The sequence below is a fragment of the Anneissia japonica genome, unplaced genomic scaffold (assembly GCF_011630105.1).
Source record: "Anneissia japonica isolate Jap-2015-1 unplaced genomic scaffold, ASM1163010v1 scaffold2207_len539183_cov196, whole genome shotgun sequence".
NCBI classification, from domain to species: Eukaryota; Metazoa; Echinodermata; class Crinoidea; order Comatulida; family Comatulidae; genus Anneissia; species Anneissia japonica.
In genome coordinates, this window is record NW_022699997.1 from 101178 (window position 1) to 118547 (window position 17370).

The 17370-nt window shown below is 35.9% G+C and overlaps 1 protein-coding gene across 3 annotated transcripts in view; it reads left to right on the forward strand.

Annotated features, from left to right (window-relative positions):
- The first annotated feature begins 1022 nt into the window (after positions 1–1022).
- LOC117103251 overlaps positions 1023–17370 on the forward strand; it is a 44018-nt gene continuing 27670 nt past the window's right edge. Inside the window, exon 1 of one of the 3 annotated variants that reach the window (XM_033243812.1) lies at positions 1023–2798. In XM_033243812.1, coding sequence (XP_033099703.1) covers positions 2792–2798 — 7 coding nt within the window. In that variant the 5' untranslated portion in view covers positions 1023–2791. Of the gene's footprint in view, positions 2799–9145; positions 9301–16502; positions 16583–17370 lie in introns of those variants that run through there. The other 2 variants (XM_033243815.1, XM_033243813.1) reach the window with 2 other exon arrangements.

Here is a 17370-nt window from a genome sequence, read left to right on the forward strand (position 1 = left end):
CAAATTTCAACCCCCCCTTTCGGCCTGACCTTTTGGACATCTCTGGATCCGCCCCTGACAATAGGGGCTATATTGACCAGTACATTGGGGTAACCCCCTACGCGTCTCAACTGATGTATACTGGGTTCTTTATAGTGCACATGAACCAATTGTGTACACAGGGCCTATGGTTTATAGTCCTATTCTGAGAAGGATTGTTTCACCTCCAGAAGCATAGGCGAGCGAGCCGTGCTAACCAGCTCCAATATTATGGGTGTAGGTTGTGGTGACCCTGCCTTAACCGCTTGGCTATTTGACTCGCTTTATGACACAGATAGCTCAATAGTGAGGTTTGTGCGGCGTGTAACAGGATCTAGTGGTCACATGTAAATTGTAATAATATTCTACAAGGGAAAAGTGAGGGGAAATCATTTAGGGACAACCAAGAAAAATTTGGTAATATTAAACCCAACCAGTCAACCCATGAATTAGAGATGGCACACATTGTGAAATTAGAATTGATTAGAGTAATATTCAGAACAAATATTTATCACAGTGTTTAAGTTAATTCACCCTCAATACTGTATACTGTAGCTTTTTCAGGTGCTGTATATTTTATTTCATTCAATCATCATAGCATAATAAAATGAATTGAGATGATTAATTACAAAAATAGAAACTACCAATATAAAATCCTATACAGTAAATTATTAAAATTATTATTACTACAACTACAATTAATATCACCATTATTTTTACAAAAATTACAATTTAAATATATTCAAAAAAAGCTAATTGCATATAAAAAAAACCCATTTAAAATAACACTTTACTGTACTATGATAAGGTTCAGTTACAAATTCAAATTCAAAAAAGCAATTCACAAATACAATTTAAAGTACATTATTAATAATAATTGCACATACAGTAAAAAAAAAACATACTATAAAACAGCTGATAACGCTAACTATAACAGAGGCTTTATGCATTATGCGCTCTATAAATTCCATACTTATTATTATTATTATTATTATTATTATTATTATTATTATTATTATTATTATTACTGTATTATGATGACAACAAGTGGAGTGGTGTTAGTGGTTATGGTGCTTGTTTTTTAAGGCAGGATCTTTGGTTCAATTCCTATAACTGCAGGACCTTTTCACATGACTATACAAACCATAACCTTTCCCTATGCTATAGAGTTTCATTGTTCTACAGAATCCTGTAATTGGAAAGGTACTTGTTGTTGGATGTAAAAGAAATAATAAAAAATTAAAAGGAAAAACCAGAAAAAAAAAATCAAAATACAGTATAAATATTTAATTCAAATAATTACATTCTTTAAAATTATAAGTTTTATTGACAAAAATAAGTTGTAAAAGTAATAGAGGGTACTTTGTAAAATTAAAAAAATATGCTTTGTACAAACATACCATTTGTTTACCTTTGGAGCTAGCTTTAACTTTTGAAGTACATATTGAACAGTTTAAACAAAGCTTGCATGAAATGGAAAAACTAAATGGGGATTCCCCATTTATCATTTGTTTATGAATTGTCTTTTCTCTGTAGTATTTTGGTTTCTGTAAATGACTGATAGTCGCGTTAAACAAAATGATTTTTTTTTTTAATACAATAAATCTACTGTACAGTAGTAGTCTTCTATAGTAGACTAGAAATTCATTAATGCAGAGTACCATATGCAAGGACAGTAAAAATTTGTTGTATTCAAAACCTGTCTGTACCAGATAAGACTGCAACAGACACAGTAGAATGGGAGCTACAATAGATCAATTCATGCGTATCTTAGCCAAAGTATCTGATTGGCTATTATCAATCATTAGGCTTTGTTGAGCGCACACGACTGTACTCCATTGCGCTCTTTATTTTGATCTGTTTGAGTGGAATAATAGTTTTTGTTGGACTGCCCTTTATTCTATTTTTAAACATAGGTGGAGCAAAGTTATAAGAATGCTCCAAAAGTTTATAGTGAAAATTAAGTATCAATATTTATTTTAGTTAGAGTTACTAAATTCAACCAATTTAAAAAGGATTAAATATTCATTATCAACAATATCAACTAAAATAATTTTGTTTACTGGCTACTACCATTTTTAAGATAAGTATAATGCAAAAACATTGAACAGCTAGTTCTTATAAAATGGTCCCTGAAATTTCCGGAAATGCATTTCCAGGTATCTGTGAAAAAAATTTCCTTGAGGGAACAACCCTGGACCCCACTAGGATGAAACCTTCTGCCATCTGCATGTCAAATCGTACATCAAACCTGCTGTTGATGGCAATTTTTTTGACTAGATACAGTATTTCTAGTGAAAACTTGGGGTCTCAGTGGAGAATAGATACCATATTGACTGGAATGCATACGGTAAGCACAAACTGATGTGAATATGAAGTCGCTGTTCATATGTAAAGTAATTGTGATGATGTCATCCTCGGCTGATCTCTCACCTGAGTCACTCTCAAAGGCTACATAGTAATCAGCCGTTTGAAAGTCTATTGTACAGCCATTCTTTAGAAGTACCCTTTTATGAATGGGATTGCCCAATTTATTGCAGGGTGGAACTAAAAACGCTGATTGCGTAGGCACTGTAAATAACTAGACACCACACTAACAAATCGTCAATTGACATAGTTTGTTGTGCTAATCTCTGACAAAGCAGAGTTTTCGCAGGAATAGCTGAATAGGCCATGGTTAGAAATAATAATGAATGATATGTGTGGGTGATATTATCATTGACTCTTCACCACCAGTAACTACTGTACTGTATATCAACTCCTACTAAGTTGGATGCCAAGTTAGTGTTTTTCAGTATAGTATTCTGCCATTAATTTTGTGAGAATCTGTTTCCTTTTATATTGTTATAAATTATTGTAGTAATGTTATATAGTGCTTAATACTAACAATCTTTGGTTGCTATCTACTACAAAGAAATATTCATTAAATAAATGTAATAATAATTATCTACAGAAAATTTCATATTAAAAATTGTTCAGCAGTTTTACAAACAATTTTCAGCAGAAAGGAACATTTTGCTAACTGGCAATTATAGTTATCGCCCACTGATGTTGATACAATGTAGATATTAAGGCAAGGAGGATGTAGCTTGATGGTAGTTATTAGAGAGGTTTCGCACGGATACGTGTACGCATACGTTTAGCTTTCTATAACAGTTCGTAGCCATTCTGTGTTTTTCGCAATAACAGCGCAATTCAATCGTAGCCTAGGGCCTTACTTTAGGCCTACTATACTCTCTCTTCTCTCATAATGTTTCTCAAAGTTTTATTAGTATATGTAAGGTTTTGGAAATTGTAGCCGAAAAATACTTCCTTTGTTCCCAGAAGTGTTGGTTATTTTGTGATAGGCACTATTGTTTATGACCCAAAAGTGCCTGGCTACAAGTAGGCCTAGGCCTACACAAAATCTCGACACCAACAAGGTCAAAGCACCGACATTTTGATACCCCAAAATGAGACGTATCTTATCGTAATTTGCTGCCTTCAAATGTCACAAAAATGACACGTACATATTCAAAGATCCATTTATTTTTTGCACTTATGTAAAATGTGAAAAAATAAACGAAGATTCTACTAGAAATCCAAAATTTCCCTACGCATTTTTCACTTATGTGTAGTGAGCGAGATATACGTATCGTCCACATGTTTAGCAGATAGCATCCGGCGTATGATGTCAAAATGATGACGTATTCGTCACACTAACCGTACGTGTTCGCGTGCGAAACCTCCCTATTATCTTTGGCTTCTACTGTAATTCTAGTATGCTGGGTTCAAATCTTGCAAATTGTCAGTTTATCTTGGTAAGTATCCAGACTACCAACACCACTTCTGATTTGTGATTTAAAGAATTTTTTTCTAGTGACTGAAAGAAATCAATTCCATTTCCCTTTTAAGCCAGAGTTTATAAAACTGATTTTTTTTTTTCATTTTAATAATGGCATTGCTAAAATAGTCTCAATCCCTAAAAAATAGGAAGTATTAAATGAAATATTAATTTCTTCAAATTGTAAATATATCTATGATCCTAAAGGAGTGGAGCATTGAATAACATGAGATTTCATTGAAGGTGTAATGATAAAATGCTCGAGCAACCAAACATTTTTTCCATTTCAAATTTAACTTTAACAATTTTACCAAAGGATATTTATAGAAGAAACACTTTTCTCTTGATTTGATAAAAAGGCAAAAAATCAAAATGGTAAAGTCCTCAAAAACTTATCTGATCTTTTATAAAGCAAGATGCATCCTGTAGAAAGATAAACCAGGACATCCAAGACTACTGTACACAAACTCTAAAAGACCGCAGGGATCATAAACATCAATTACCTCTTCCTGACAATTCCCTATTGCACAGGGACTCTACCAAAGATGCTTGAACATCAATTCTTTGAAGTGTTCAAGCACAGACTTCAAAAGAATATCAATAGCATTAGCATGTAACTAATCATCTCAAAAACCAAATTTGATAAACCATGAAAATTCCAGCTCATCAACCAATCCATATTACTAGTCCACAACTGTCTGCAAACTTCTGCTAGAGAATTCTTAAACTTTGTGTCAGTACTTTGACATGTTTTCCCATGGGGAGCTACAGGTGGGTGTTGGCTGATCTGACATCAATAGAAAACTATGAAACTGTATTGTGCTAAACCTCAGATATCAAAAAACTCTGATGTAGTAGTTTCTGCTGCACTCATTGACTCCTATTGTCCACATTGTAAAGTAGTTTTAATTGGGGAGAATACATAGAATTACCGAAAATTGTGCAGCAAATTGCTTATAAAGATAATGTACTGTAGGTGCAAAAAATGTAACCAAGTGCTGCAATTCCTTGGTGGTGTACACCAGTGGTTCCCAACCTTTTTGCCTTCGCGGACCGCTCAGGACATGTCAAAAGCCTTCACGGACCCCATGTCTAAATATTACTCATTGTCCATATCCCAAAGGTAGGATTATACAGTAGATAGGAGATAATATGCCACGAAATTGAAACAGTGGTGAATCATGGAATTCAGCCATCTCAGCCCTACCATAATTGGGGCTGAGGTACAAAATTTGTTTATGTCTATGGCACTTCTGAATTGTGGGAAATGCCACTGTCAGACTCCAAATTTGAAGGTAATTTAATCCCCCATTAATTTTTATTTCATAAAATTTAGAGTGACTCATGGTTGATATTCCACTCCAACAAGATTATGGATAGAAGATAACAGACCTGCCAACCCTTGGGTCATGAAAATCTGGAGATTTTTTTAAGAATCTCAAAAAAATCTGGAGATTTACCAAAAATCTGGAGGTGTCCAGAATTAACGAAAAGATGATGCAAGATACCAAAAAAGTCACGTAACTACAAATCATTGGCCATTGGTGGCGACATTTGAATTGAAAATTGCTGCTTGTTTATTGCACCGCGAAGCGAGCAGGTGGTGAATACATTGAACGATCAAATCAATCAAATTATGCATAAATCGGAGTATTTTTGGGGAGGTGGGGTGGTCTGTGAAATCAGGTGAAAATTACATTCGATCGGGTGAACTGGAGATTTGTTTAAATATCGGGTGACGGCCGACAGGATCGGTTGAGTTGGCAGGTCTGAGATAATTCGCCAAATTACGACATCTTCGATCTTGGAATTTGACATAGACAGGAGGGGAGGGGTACAGACAGTGGATTTACGCTACCTTGGTCCCACCATGGATGGGGCTGAGGTATGAAATTTGTATGTTTGTGGCACTCTTAGATGGCCGGAAATGACGCTGTCAGACTCAAAATTTGAATGTAATATTCTGTTATCCCCCATCAAGTTCAGGGCCCCGTCCTGTTTTAAAAAATTTATTTAAAATCTAGGTAAAAGAATAGAAGAGAAAACATGGAAACAAGATGTACATTAGTAACCTGAAGATTGCCACTATCAAGTGGCTCTCCTGCTAAACATCTTTACATAAAGAATATATAAAAACTAATTTAAAAGATTCTATCAGATCACCAGTATAATATTGGAATTAAAATATAATGCCAGTTAAAAACAGTGAACGAAGTCATGCTTGTCAAAGGTATTAAATTATTGTCAAGGCATGATCACACTGCTGTAAGACAATTAAGAAAAAATAATGGAATCATGACAAAGTTGTTTTAATAATCTAGCGGACCACAACATTTTTTGCATACCCCCTGTGGACACCTTTGACTTGGCGGGACCCCCAATTATTTTTCATTTGGATGCATGGTACTCGAGCTAATCGACCGTGTGCTTATCAGGGGACATGACACAGCCAATGCAAGATACAGACCTAATATTCAAAAAGAAGATGAAATTTAAATTTGTATAAGCCATCCAAGAAATCCAGTCATAAGAGAACAACTTCCTTTTGTAAGAGTTTTGATGTGTGAAATGGGTATTGTGGATTTTGTGGTTATGGGGAACATTGTTAGTGATAAGCTATAAGGAAATGCATACTAAAAATAGCATGAATAAGGACATAGATTTCAATGCTTGGAGTATGTACAGTATTATACTTTGTTATCTGAGATTAATCAGTAGAACTTTCTGTTTAATGACATAAATATTGATATAAGGAAGATCTGGGAAGATGCAAGATTGATATCCCATTGATACAAATTCTACTCAAATGTTGGCATCAAGAATGTTAGCAAAGTGAAAGGTATATTTACATTAAAAGAAAAATTATTACAAGAAAATTATAGAACAGGGGAAGATTTAGGGGGGGGGGTGCCGCCCCCCCCCCCCTTTGGGAGGTAAAAAAAAGAGAGAAAAAGAAAAAAATGATAGCCCAGAATGCCTCAAATGTTATGTTCGGGCATCTAGAACACAAAAAATTCGCGGGGGAATGCCCCGGACCCCCTACGACACTGTTGTCTCAATCGGTCCAACTTTCGGCCCCCCTTCCCGACCTCCCTTTTGGACATTTCTGGATCCGCCCCTGTAGAAGGTAAGCAGGTTATACATTTTTCACAAAAGCTAAAAAAGTATGTACTGTCAACAAGTGCTTGAAGTAGAACAAAGAATAGTACCTACTGTAGTAGAGAAAAATTTTATGCCAATCCAGTATCCATCACAACAATTGTTATAAATCTTCGGTGCTGACAGCACAGTATCCAACAAAATGTACCCTGAGCAGCATCAGTGGACCATCTATTCCCTGCCAGCCATGTTTAGCTACCCCAAGTAAAGTTGCAATGTTGACAGGCTGTGAAGTTATACAGTATGTGCTGTTTGAAGCATATGTGCATGTAAATTTTTCTTATAAATAAAATAAAAATATAATATAAGATAAGATATTTTGGCCGCTTTTTAGTCATAAATGATGGTAAATGGTAACATCAGACCTTTCACTACTGTGTACCAAGATAAAACAAAATAGGGTGCCTGCTAACCTACTGTAGTAAAGGACTGATAAAATGTATTCATGGAGAAGAAAAGTAAATTATACTAGGTAAAAAAAAATATTCAAAACAGTTTAGAGTCAAGTTTTGAAAGCCAAGAATTCTCTATTCTTCAAGGCAACAACCATGACATATCACCCAACAAGACTGCAAACCAAGGTGGGCAATCAAGAATAGTTGCATTATTGAGTACTGTATTCATTAAACTTTAACATATTTTTTAATTACAAACAATTTGTAAACTAAACAGTATTCAGTTTATTCAGATGTTATAAAAACATTTGTTAAAATTTGTTGATTTTCACTGTTTATGATTAATTTTTTTATTTGTTGTGTTTTTCAACTTTGTACTGTATACTTTGGTCTCTGTGGAAAGTGCTTAATAAATCTTGAAAAATTTTAAATATTGAACACTAACAAAATATTTGAAAACATTGTACTGTACATCGTAGAAAATGTATGAAATGTTCTTCGTTTCTTTGACTTAACACAAAAAGGGTCTGAATCTCAAATGTTTTACTTTTAGGTGCTTGTGCGAAATTAGAGATAGTGACAAACCGCAGGTTTTGCCAGAGCTGATCACATATTGTTTTTATTTTCTTTCTCATGTATTTTCATCTTTATTTTCATACTGTAATTTTGAGTTTTTCAATGGGATTATTGATTTTGCAATTACTTTTTCCCAGCAACACTGTATCAATAAATCATCCTTACTGATGTTTGTTTAACACTGTGTTCCCATGACCAAGACAAAATTTGCCATGGCTAAATTGTACCACTATTCGCACTTGGATTTACGGTAAATATTTAGTAAGTTTTACTGAGGTCCTAGCCCCTGTGGATGACAAATACGGTAGTAGAATTTTGCACATTGTTGATTCATTTGTTCTGTGGATAAGCACAATATTAGCTCGCACTCAAGTAGATTTATCCAAGTCACACTATTCACATTAGGCTTGTCTGCTCGGGAGAAATAGTGTGTACTTGGTTAAACTTGCAGTGCATCTTTTGTAATTTGAGCAAAGAGAATGTTACGCACATTGTTCGCATTTGATTTTGTTTGGTCAAAGTTAGGTTAGGTTGACCAGTGATCCAATGCAAACACTGACTTTTAGGAAACTCACTTCACTGTGATCAGTAGCAGCATCAGTGGGGTGGCAGGGGGGCTTAAGCCCCCCACCGGACAGGTCAAGCCCCCCGCCGGACAGAGCTCGTCGGGCAGTCAGACCAAAAAACATATAAAAATAGGCCCACACCAAGCCAACACATGTCTGTCACAGTCTGAGAGTGCCATTTTCGGCCATCTAGAGGTTGATATTCTTTTAAAAAAATCTCATTCGGGAGGGGGAACCCCTCTCAACCCCTTCTCCCAGCTCGAGCCTACAAGCTCAAGTCCCCCTGTCGGACAACTTAGCCCCCCCAGAAAATATATCCTAGAGCCGCCACTGACTGTGATTTGGGAATGTTTTTACTGTACTATTGGTACTTTTGTTTAAACTTTTGTTTACATTTGTATTTAATAATCAAGAGTAGAAATGAAAATGGGATGGTGAGAAGATGAACAACAATATTGAGTCTCCCACTTATACGCCCCATGTCCAAAATGGTAGAGTCTAACTAGGGCACTGTCCTTATGGGTGAGCTTCACTGAAAGATAAACAGTTGTAGGCTTCCATCACATTGTTTGTCATAAATTCAAAAGTAGATGTCAAGTCATTGGGTTTGCGAGTCTGGATTCATACTCTGGTTCAAGGCTATAATGTAACAACAAATCAGCTCCATTATTGACCTAGCATCAGTGCCACAATACTACAACTACTACTACTACAAGTTGTCTCATCTGTTTACAAGAAAGCTGCTGTACAAAATCTTCAATTAGTACGTGTTTTTTTTTTTTTATTTAAATTTTTGTTATTTTGTATTTTTGTTACCTGTACACCATAGATACACTATAGATACCAAATGTTGTTTTATTATTTCTTATACTAAGTACATAAAGTACAGTAGTATCCCATTCCATAAAATATCCAAAATAGATGGATTTACAGATTCTTTAACATTCTGATATTTACCTGGGAACATTGCTGACACAGTCACTTAGCATTCTCCATATCTAAGAATTGCCAACACTGTGGTATTGTTTAGACCAATGCTTACTAAAAAGAAAGAGACCTGATACACAAAAATGGAGACCCAGACAGGCTAGGTGTTTGCTGTTAAGTTGGTTGAGTGTGTTGGGTCTCATACCCCTTACTCAAGAATGTTGTAAATTGGCACATTGAGACTTCATATAATGTGCCTTACAGTAATAAGTCGAAGTTTAGATTTAGAGTTGGAATACCATCATGGTTATCCCTTAATTGGAAATACCATAGATGAATAAATGAGTGCCAAAGGCCATATACTGTAGATATTGAAGGCTTTGGTGCAGTGCTTATGTAAGAAAGGCACTTTTTAAAGTGAAAAAAATAACCATGTTTTTGTGGCACAATTCGAGATTCAGATATGATTTATAGTCCAGACACCATAGATTCCAATAGCCAGTCTGAGAATAATACAGTACCATTGCAGGCACCATGTGGTATTTCTTCTACCTGGGAATAGTTCAGATACCATTATGGTATTTCACTTTCAAATGCAGACAGAAGTTATGTTATTTCTCTTTTGGGAATAATGCAGACACTGTATTATTCTCCTTACCTGGGAATATTGCTGGCATCATGGTATTTCCTTTAATAGGATAAATATAGGCATCGTTGTATTCTCTTCTTAGCTTACACTGTACCTGAAAATATGCAGACACCATGGCATTTTCCTTACCTGGGAATGACAGGCATGATTATGGTATTTCCCACACCTATAAAAAATAATAAGGAATATTTACTTACCTGGGAATCATCATGCAGGAATCATGGTATTCCCTTAACAGGAAATAATGTAGCATCACATGGTACAGTAGCATCACATGGTACAGTATGCTCACCAAGGAATAATGCAGGTATTTTACTTACCTGGAAATACTGTGCTGCAGGCACAGTAGTCATGGGATTCCCCTTACCTGGGAATAATGCTGGCACACACATGGTTTACAGTATGTGTGAATATAGCTGGGTGTTCTACTTGTCTGTACAATGTATTGGTGAACTTTAGTAGTATCAGGGAGTTGTTATACAGTAGGGGCCCGTTCGAGCAAAAAACGTCAACCGTATTCCGTTTATTTCACCGGGTAATCGCTCTGAGCGCTCAGCGGGTGTTCGACCGTTCGAGCAAGTTTTAGCTCACAGTAAATATGTGTACCGATACTACTCCGGAAGTAAATTTTAACTTATCCCATGGTCAACAACCCATTCTTTGTTTACTTGCTACTGCTACTATAACCAAGGAGGTATACCTCCTTGCTATAACCGGCCCAGGTACACACAGCGCGACACATTGGAACGATAATGTAGCTCAATAACTTATAATGGCTGCTTTAAAATCTGTACGTAAGCTAGTTTATTCAAGTTTATTTCTCCGAATAATGGTAAAAATCTACAAATTGATCGCGTAGCTATGCTACTAAATTTAGATTTCGTCGTGCATGTGTGAGGAGGCGAAGGAGAGCGCAACCACGCCTGGGCTGTAACCTATTGAATTTCACGCTGGGCTGTGGACAAAACATTTGGAAAAACAATTTCGGCTCCATGGTCATTCCATACATGGTATTCTACCCAGCAATTTGGTGGTCAAAATTGTCGCGGATAATCCGGATGGTAAGGTAATTAGACTAGTGTCCAAGCGGTTTTAGAAAGTGTATACCGGTGAATTAACTGGTAAATTTCACGGCTATTTTTTCGCTCGAACGGGCCCTAGGTCCTGTTTCTACCAGAAAAAAAAAATCGATTAAAAATCACTTTTTCAGAAAATCGCTTTTTTTCTCGCAGTAGAAATGGGACCAGTTCGAAAAAAGAGATTAAAAACATGCAATGGATAACATGTTTGAACGGCAAATAACCGGTTTTTGCTGTGGACTATTTAGCTGCAACAAACAAAAATCGATTATCAGGTGAAATGTGACCTCTATATCAAACCACTGCAAAGCTACAGTAGGTAGTATCACGCGCGATCTTTCAAAATGATTAGTCCTTTTTTGTTTTTGTTTTAAAACGTCAACAAACATGTGGAGCGACGAAATTACTCATTTTGTAATAATTTAGTGGGAGATATTGGACCTAAGCCTAGCCTGGGCCTCTTTGCTCTTCCGTGCCTACCGTTGCCCTCGTTCGTTCGCTCGTTCATTGTGATGATGAGCACAGCCGAAAGAATTCGCTTTTTGCCACACACCATATCCTCCTCATCAACATGACCAGAATTCACATGAAGTATATTGTATTGTTGGTGAAAATGAAGCTATACAGTTTGGAAAACATGAATAAACAAAATGGAAAACTGATTTTCGTAAAAGCAAAAATACAGTTGCAACGCGGGCTGGCTGTCTGAGGCACTCATTAAAAAAGCGGTTTAAAAAATTGATTATATTTTGTGTTTAGCAGTTGATACACGCCCAAAGTGACATACTATAGTCAGTAACTCCCTGGTAGTACGGTATATGGCAGGGGTGGGCATTAAAATGGATCAGAGGGCCAAAGTGATTTTTTTTTATCCAAGGACCGCACCCAAACTTCCAAAAACCTTCATACACTGTTTTATGGCCACTTTATGCTCAGTTTTACTATTACTTTTTTTTAGATAATCGGTGCCGGGCCGCAAAAAACAAGGTGTTTTCTAGCCAAAGATGGTTGGTGGGCCGCACACATAGGGTTTGTCATTCTCTTTCGCGGTCCGCAAACAAATCACCGTCGGGCTGCATGCTGCCCGCGGGCTGCACTTTGCCAGTCTGTGGTATATGGGTTTAATAAAGGAATCAGAATTAAAGATCAATCTTGATGCCATTCTTAACATGTCTTCCGCATTTGGCGTGAGACTCATGCATCATTGCCTCTCTCAACCTCGCACGTCATGGACAAAAAACTTGTGCGTACATAAAAATTGTTAAACAAACCAACAAAATCGTTTTAAACCAATGTTATTTGTGATTTACTGCCAAATTGATCATATTTTTACAAGAGGCAGTAATACATTATTCCAATTCCCATGCCTGCCATTGTATTGGCATTTCTGTATGGTGAATGTTATCTTACCAATATTACTTACTTACATAATGCTCTGTATTCCCCTTCTTCATGAATGGGATTATCATTCTTGGAAATGTGTCTCCTAGCAACTAACAATATTACTCTAATCTTATTAACATTAATAGCCTTCTTGTCCAAATACCGTACAATATTATTATTATTATTTATATGATTCAACAATTTCAGCACTTTCCAAGAAATGTTTTAACTGCGGATGGATTAATTTTAAAATTAATTTTAAGATTAATTTTAATCCTTGGCACATGTATTGTGTGCCTAAATAAATAATGAAAATAAAATAAAATAAAAAAATAAAACATTGTTTATGTAAATTTTAAAAGCACATCCTCCGTAATAAGTTTCTTAAGGACAAGTGAAATAGGAAACAAAAAGACAGCTAATTTTGTACTTTGATCTCAAATTTGCTTATTGGGCTTCTCCACACAGGATTAATTAAGGAAACAACAGGACAGAGAAAGATGAGTTTCAGTGTCTGTGTCATCAGTTATTGTAAATGTTAAATGCTAATTGTATACTGCAATACCAGGTCCTCATGGAAGGAATAATACAGGTTGTACTCTATATTGTGGGACAGATGGAAGGTTCCTTTGGGTGAGAATATAATAGAAAAAACTCTAATTTTGTTGTCATTGGTTGATAATTGGATACCAAATAAGGACTAAAAACTGCGGCACAAAAAAAAATTTTCTTGGCCTTCTGGACAATTTTTTATGAGCCCTGTTCCGACTGCCACAGGAAATCCTTCTTTACAAGAACCTTTCCTAAAGCCATTTATATTTTAATCCTGAGGTACTTCTTACAATGGAAAAGACTTTTACACTGGAGGCTCTCCCTCCCTTCCCCCCTCAAATAGTTAATAATGCATATAGAATACGATTTAATACTAATAATGATAAAATCTTATAGCGCCTGATGGATCACAGCTCCCTCTAGGCACTTTACATTAGCTTTAAACTATGGTGGGAATCTATCCCTTGCCCGACACGAACCCGGTATTTCTGAGCCTAGTTTCTAGGGGCAAGGAATTACAAGGCTGGGCATAATTTCATTCATTTAACTACAGTATGGTAAAAAAGTATCCTCCGCCGGACACAAACCCGGTATTTTGCCTGCTAGCCCACCCCACCCTCACAACTTAGTCATCAGCAGTTCTCCCCTCCAATAAATACACCATTGAATTTTTGGTTTCTCATCAGTCTGACAAAATCTTAAAGTTCCAGGTTTGATAATTACATTTATTATTACTGTACTGTATTTGACATTTTTTGTGGTGATTATAGTATAGGACATTATCTCCTTTTTGCAAAGCCTACAATACAAAAAATAATTAGCATTGAGAACAAGCATGAAGAGAATAGAAAATGTTAAATTGACTGGGGCATAAACATGGCATTGCTTGTAATTTAATTAGGTTTTATCACTACCTGATGACTGATTGACTGTTACCATAGTATTGAAAAATGCCTGATGCAGTTCCAATCATTGACCTTAACGACTGTGCCATTCACTTCAGCCAGACTGTAGGTCAAAGGTACTTTGTATAAAATGGTCATAGTCCATGTCCATTAGGTTCAGTCTTTAATTACATTTTTTTTTTAGTATGGATGCGCCATCAGGTATTGTCTGATGTGTGCCACTGATGCTAAAGTGAATCCAATAAATAATAATTATTATATATTATGTGGCTTGGTTCTAATGCTTTGAACTTTCCAGTGGAAAGATTTAGTGGTTCGAGGCAGAGGCTGGTGGTGATTTGTACGCCTTTACCAAACTATTTAACCGACAGCCAATTTCTCATAGATTTTGGCAGATACCATTATGTACAACATATGGTACCATTTTAATAACATTTTTAGTAATATTTGCCACTCTCAAATAAACTCCTCACTGTAGCTTTCAAAAATTGATATAATGCTGTGCTGCACTTTAATTGCTCTTATGGTATTCACAAAGTGAAAGGACATTAGTGGTCACTAGAGGTGGAGACACAATAAGCTTCTTAAATCACTGTTGCCAGATTGGTGTGCACCTACTGTAGCACTTGGTATTAGCAGCTATATCAGTGAAAGTTTCAGGGGGTAGTGAAAGGGGCACAGTGCCCCCTCTCCCCTCGCCACCAACCAAGTGTGAAATAATTTAGGTAAGAAGAGATTAAAATATCTAAACTTAGACCCTAAAAATGTCACAAATACATCCATCACAGTGCAAAATCTTTGAACTGGAGTTGATGATCACCAACAATGCAACATCGTAAACTACACAAACAAGTGGTTAGAGAAAGTTAAAAAAAATCATTTCGTAAAGTTTATTAATAATAATTGTTATTTTTAAGAATAATTTAAACATGCATACAAAAACTTGTCTAGACTGATACAGTACATCACTTGGGCTCTTGCATATGGCGTCAGTGGCTTCACTTTTTTCTGTACAATGATTGGCTTATAAGCAATCCCGCCATATGATAGAGATCGGGCCTGGGATTTATCTATCTCAGCATATAAGCAAATGTCTTAAGTCCAAAAAGTTAAGATGTCCCTAAGTAACCTTTTTAGCAAAATCTTAACTTAAAATTCGTCTTATCGTAGATGGCGCATGTGTACAATCAACTTTTTAATTTTAAGCAATTTTTAAGCTAAGCATTATTGATAAATTAGACTTAAGCAAAAAAATGGACTTAATGGAATTTAAGCTGATTTCTAGTTTTATAAATCCGGCCCCAGTGCCCTGGACCTGTAAGGTAGAGAAACACGTCAAAATCTTCATCTCTTGATCATAGCATCTACAGTACAACTGGTTGTTGCTTGTTATTTGCACTGCCCCGTCAAAAAACAAAATCTGGATCAGCCTTTGTATGGATATAACATTTAAGTTAAACTTTATTTAGCAAAATTACCTCAAAAGCATACAGTCCTGTCAAGGCTATCAAATTTTATTTGACAAAAAATGTAAAATGCCTAAATATGGTCATGATGACATCACGTCATGACCATATATGACCATACAACAGGGTGGACAGAGCTTAAACTACAATAATGTTTGATCAAATACACACGCAACCATCGCCTTTATTCCTGTATGGAATACCTTGCCTGTGGTAGGTCCTGATGGTAATTCTAGTGCATTTTCTAAGATGGCAAACTCCTATTTAATGGCGTAAAAACCCATGCTTCTAGATTTGTCATGGTCTTTATATAGCATGAAGATGTTTGTGGCTGCTTTTCCTTGCAACTGCATCCATTCTTTCATTCATTATGTTGATGTACATTGTGATTGTTTAATGGCCAGTGGTGCGATTCTTTCGTTGGCCAATTTTTTTCGATTTTGGTGGACAGACTCCATGCTGGTTCTTCATAGTAAATAAAAAAAAGAAACCTGCAGCACAACAGACAAAATAATGTAATTACAAACTCCTAACTTTCAGTAGATGGATATTCCTGGTGGATCTGCAAACATTTTCATGTGTCAACTGAGAAATCATTACTCCACAGCTTCCTGGAATTGTTTTACTCATTCAGGGATCATCTGTATTCATGTATTTCCTTATATATTTGCTGATCAGTAACCCTTTTGAAAAAGTTTATATAGACTGGTTTATTTCTCATACCTTTGTCTATTCAACCATCATTTTTGTATTGAAACTTGCATATGGAAATGTAGAAAATTTTAACAATAAAGCTTGAATACTGCATGTAGTATTTGACATTTTTAGTTGATCCCTTTGAATATATAGAGGGTTATGATTCTGTCAGATTACTGCAATGCTGTAGTAAGAGTATTCAGGGATTCTCTTTGAAATTTGACTAATGGCAGGAAATGGCGTACAACCAGGAAACTCTGATATTGGAAAATGCTATTACCGCAGTACTACCAGCATAAAGCCAGTCGGTTTCTCATCGTTGGTAGGAGTAAACATTGATCTCTTTGGTTTCATTGATTTAACTTAAGTGCCCTGTCATGCTGTAAAGGTTGGTATACTGTATATTGTTTCATGATGTTAATTTTCTACATGAATCAATCCAAGCGATTATGCAATGCCTCATCAAGATTTAAAAATTCTTTTTGGATAGTGTCCAAGACATACTATGAGGTATGTCAACATTAAGTCTTAAATCATTCAACACATTGAAATGTTCAGTGGTTATCAGAAATCCATTTTAATACATATTTATGTTTTAAGGCTGTGTAATAATTCAAGTTCGTTTTGGAGAGTAAAAAAATTGAATCTAAACTTTTGCAACATGTAGGTTTCTTTTGGACCTAATTATAACTACAATTCAATCCGTCACTATTGATGTTTATTAGTACAGTAGAACCTCGATTTTACGTACGGTACGGGACCGGAGGGCGTACGTAAATCGGGGGATTCGTAAAATAGATGTTGGGTTAAATTTGTGGTAACCTTTGACCTAATACGTACGTAACGCTCAATATACGTATGTATGAACGAACGATGTTACCTACTAGCTAGGCTAGACCAAGCCTCTAGGCCTACGAATAAAACCATGTGTTTAGTGTTTTTATTCATCACTTTACGATGTCATAATAAAGTGTTCAAATAAAACCGTGTGTCTAGTGTATTAATTCATTACTTTATATCTTTTATAACTAAAGAACATGAAAATATTGTAAGATTACCTATACGACAAAGGTATAACTTGGGAATTCCCCTTCATGCCTATTTCAAACAACAGAACTGTGGTGTTGTCTGGGCCTGTTGAGACAAACTAAACCCATGTGCGCTGCACAGGGCGAG